The sequence below is a fragment of the Talpa occidentalis genome, unplaced genomic scaffold (assembly GCF_014898055.3).
Source record: "Talpa occidentalis isolate TD23 unplaced genomic scaffold, MPIMG_talOcc4v2.1 talOcc4.14, whole genome shotgun sequence".
Taxonomy (NCBI): Eukaryota; Metazoa; Chordata; class Mammalia; order Eulipotyphla; family Talpidae; genus Talpa; species Talpa occidentalis.
The window spans coordinates 28,112,917-28,116,730 of NW_023601433.1; the positions used below are offsets into that span (position 1 = coordinate 28,112,917).

The following is a 3,814-nucleotide window of genomic DNA, read 5'->3' on the forward strand; positions in this document are numbered from 1 at the left end:
GGGGAAATTTGGCTTCCCCATGGCATTGTCTACCATAAGTGCAAATGTGATTTTTGGTTTCTCTAGTGTGTTTGTTTCATATGTAGATTTGTTGTTGAAAAAGTAAACTGGCTTGGGCCTTGTGGAAATTCTGTGTGCCTGTGTGTGATTTGTTTGTAGTCACTTCCTAAGAGATTTTATTTTGTAAAATTGTTCTGTGTAGCAGTTTTACTCAAAAGATGGAAGTACGTTGGACAATTTGGGCTTAGTACAAAGCCCAAATGTCAAAATAAGCTACATGAGAAGTTCACCAGTGCCATGGGTTTCACCTAACTCTGGGGTAGAAGGGATTGAGTCTGATCCACAGAGAGGCTGAGGGAGAGTAGGTGGGATGAAGAGCATGAAGGGTCCCTGCTCCCATTTGCGAGGGAGGGGATGAGAGAGATGTGGGTCTTTGTCTCAGCTGGGGGACATGGTCAGATCTTTGAGGCATCTCCACCAAGGTTTGGAGCCCTGTCCTCTGCTCCCTCTTCACTCATTGCACAGGTGACTGGATTCTGGTGTCAGATGAAGGTTCTAGGAGAATATTTGGATTTTTCTTCGTCTTTGGTGAGGAACCTGTGTGTGGGCATTGTGCTGAGTCTCCATCTTTCTGAGTCTATGTCTCTGGAATAAATCATACATGGTGATTGTAGTGGGAGAAATATCAAGTGAGGTCCGTGGCACAGGGGTAAAAGAAGTCACCAGAGACAGAGTGAAGGTCAGAGAAGGTGGACTGATTGAAATACACTGCTAAGAGAAGCAGCAGGTGAGATGGGAGAGGTATGCACCCAAAGGAGGATTTGAGGGTCTCCTTTACATTCTGTTTTTGCAGGTTTCTATTTTTTGGGGTGCTGGTTTGCAGCAGTTATCTCCTGGGATGTCTGGTCTCAGGCCCTGGCCTTTGACACAGAAACATGTTCTGGCCCAGCTGCTGCATTCCTGGAGCTGGGCTGGCTTTTCTGGTCATGGTGGTCAGTCTCATGGCACCCAAGTCAGCCTTCTCCATGCCCTTATCTATTCAAGGCTCCCAAACCTGCCTCTAGGCATGAGTGGAAGCTTAGTTTTTAAACTTAATAAATTGTACCTTGACAGTGATGGTGCATTAATTTATTTTTATTTTTTTAAAGATTTATTTTATTTGCATACAAGAACTGGGGTACAGGCCAGAGGTGTGAGGGTGAGAGGAGTCAAAAGAGACAGAGTGGGGAGCCAAACAGGCAGATTGAATGAAATACACTGCTGAGGGGTGCAGTGAGAGAGTCAGGAGAGGTCTGCTACCCAAAACCCCACAAAGTAAAAAAAAAAAAGAAAAATTAGTGTGATCTCTGAGGTTTCGTTAGTGTCCCGTGAAATTGTCTGCATCTTATGCCATTCTGTGGAATTTACTAATTTTTCTAAAGAAATTGGGATGATTGTTCATTTTTTTCCCTATGGAACCATACTATCTAGGAAAGTGCATTTTATTTTATTTTTTTTTTTTGGAGAGAACCTCTAGATTTTTTTCATTATTTCCACTTATCCCAGTAGATGGCGGTGTGGGACATGTTCTTTTGCTACAAAAAGGGATATTAAAAGACAAATTTGTCCCCTCTACAGGGGGGAGATAAGGGAGTAGTTTCAAAACAAGGGTGGTTGGAATTGTATGGGGAATATAACCAAGATAAGAATGCATATATTGTGCAAAAATTGAAAAATGATGTAAGAAATATATAAAAAGAAAAAAAGAAAGAAAAGAAAAAAAAACCTAAGGAATGAAAGAAAAAGACAAATTTGTATAGGAGTAGTTGGAAATTCCTTTTAAATACATAATCCATGTAAAATTAACCATTTATGTATAGCTAAAATATATACTAATGAAGTGATACCTGCTGGGGTGTCATTTAATAGAGTTAAAACAGTCTGCACTTTGCTCAGCTGAACAATGCTGGGAGACACAAAATGGATAGGAAAGGAAACTGATACAGTGACCATGGGCACCTGGCCACAGGTCCACATGACCAATAGGGGCTATGGAGAATTTCGGGAAATGCAGAAACAGGGCAAAAAGAACCCGGCAGGACACCTCTGTAAGGAAAGCCCCCTGACACCTGTCATCCCAGCAGACAGTGGCTGGGGGAGATCAAGTCATTAAAAAACCACAAAACGGATTATAAAATGGAGTGCCAAATCCTTCTTACAGTGCAGACATTTCCTGTCTTGCCCCCTGCTCCCTTGCAGGGTATTTCAATAAATTCAACTTTTCTGTTCTGCACTCTGCCTCTGGTGAATTCTTTCACTCACGCACCTCCGACCTCAGCTGGCCACAATACCATCTTTACTGCCTCTTCTCTGGGGAGAAAACCTTATGTTGTTATTCATGACAGTTTTTACCTCCCACAGATCAAAACTCCATGGGAGAGTGAGAAATTAGCATAACCATGCGTAGCACTGTGGGAGCCACGGTACCTATGAGTTAGGTCATGATGTGTGAGTAGAGGGGAATCTGTGAGCTGCAGGAAAAAAACTGTCCTCACAGGGTGTCAGGCCTGGTGAGTGTGTGCCCCTTCGCCAGCAGGGGGAGCTGTGGACTGCCCCTTGGGCCCTATGCAATTGACCTGTGAGTCCTCTCTCAAGGGAACCTGGGCCTAGGGGCTGTGTGGGGCTCCTGTTGGAGACCCAGCAACTGTGTCCTCTGTGGCCTGGCACAGTCCCTAAGCAGGAACCTTTGTTGATGTCAGCAGGTGCTTCCTCCAGGGCTGTCCCAAGGGGTGAAGCAAACTCCCCCCCTCTTCTCAGTGTGTGGTGTGAGCTGAGCTCCAGCACCAGGGCCCAGGGAGGGGATGGGTAGTCCCTGGATGGAACCTCATTTGCATGCACAGCCCCTCCTGTGGCAGAGGGTGGAGAAGAAAAGGAGGCCTGGGGAGCCCAGCCCCATGTGGGCTGTGAGCACCATGGCCTGGACGCCTCTCCTCCTTGTGATCCTCTCTTACTGCACAGGTGGGAAAACCTCCATGACAGAGCCAGTCTCCTGCTGTTCTCTGTCTTCTTTGTCAGATCCCAGGGAAATTTTACCCTGAGTCTACCCCTCAAGTATACATGTCTGTGTCTGCAGGTTCCCTCTCCCAGCCTGTGCTGACTCAGCCACCCTTCCTCTCTGCGTCTCCTGGATCATCCGTCAGACTCACCTGTACCCTGAGCAGTGGAGCCCTTGTTGCAGGTTACTACATGAGGTGGTTCCAGCAGAAGCCAGGGAGCCCTCCCCGGTACCTCCTGAGTTATAAATCAGACTCGGATAGGCACCAGGGCCCCGGGGTCCCCAGTCGCTTCTCTGGAGCCAAAGACACTGCGGCCAATGCGGGGCTCCTGCTCATCTCGGGGGCACAGCCTGAGGACAAGGCCGACTACTACTGTGCTACATGGCATGGTAACTCAAAGACTCCACAGTGCTCCAGATCCACGGGGAAGTGAGACAAAAACCTCCCATTGCTGCCCCAGTCCAGAGTAGTCACCCCTGAGCTTAGTACAGGGCCTCAGTCTGGTTACATGTGTTGTACTTTGGGTCTAATTTCTTGGACACTGGGATGTGTCTCATCTCCTGGTTACCCTTAGCTAAAAAGTTCACTTCTTCTCGCACTGGTCGTGTCTATATGATACAAGTCAGACTTGGGTTGCGTTTCCCCGCAGGGAGGTGATGGAGCAGGAAGCAGGAGGTGGAGCCCACCCTGGTCCCCAGGTCTAGGCCTGGCTCAGAAGTGCGGGTGTCCTGAGAGCTGATGTCCTGTTGTGGGGTGCAGCTGCCCGAATCTATCTCCAG

The 3,814-nt window shown here is 47.5% G+C and overlaps 1 gene segment (V, D, J or C); it reads left to right on the forward strand.

Annotated features, from left to right (window-relative positions):
- Positions 1–2,951: 2,951 nt before the first annotated feature.
- Positions 2,952–3,468, forward strand: LOC119244084 (probable non-functional immunoglobulin lambda variable 5-48). The segment is given in 2 exon segments: positions 2,952–2,997; positions 3,113–3,468. Coding segments are annotated over 2 exon segments (402 nt in total).
- Positions 3,469–3,814: the final 346 nt, after the last annotated feature.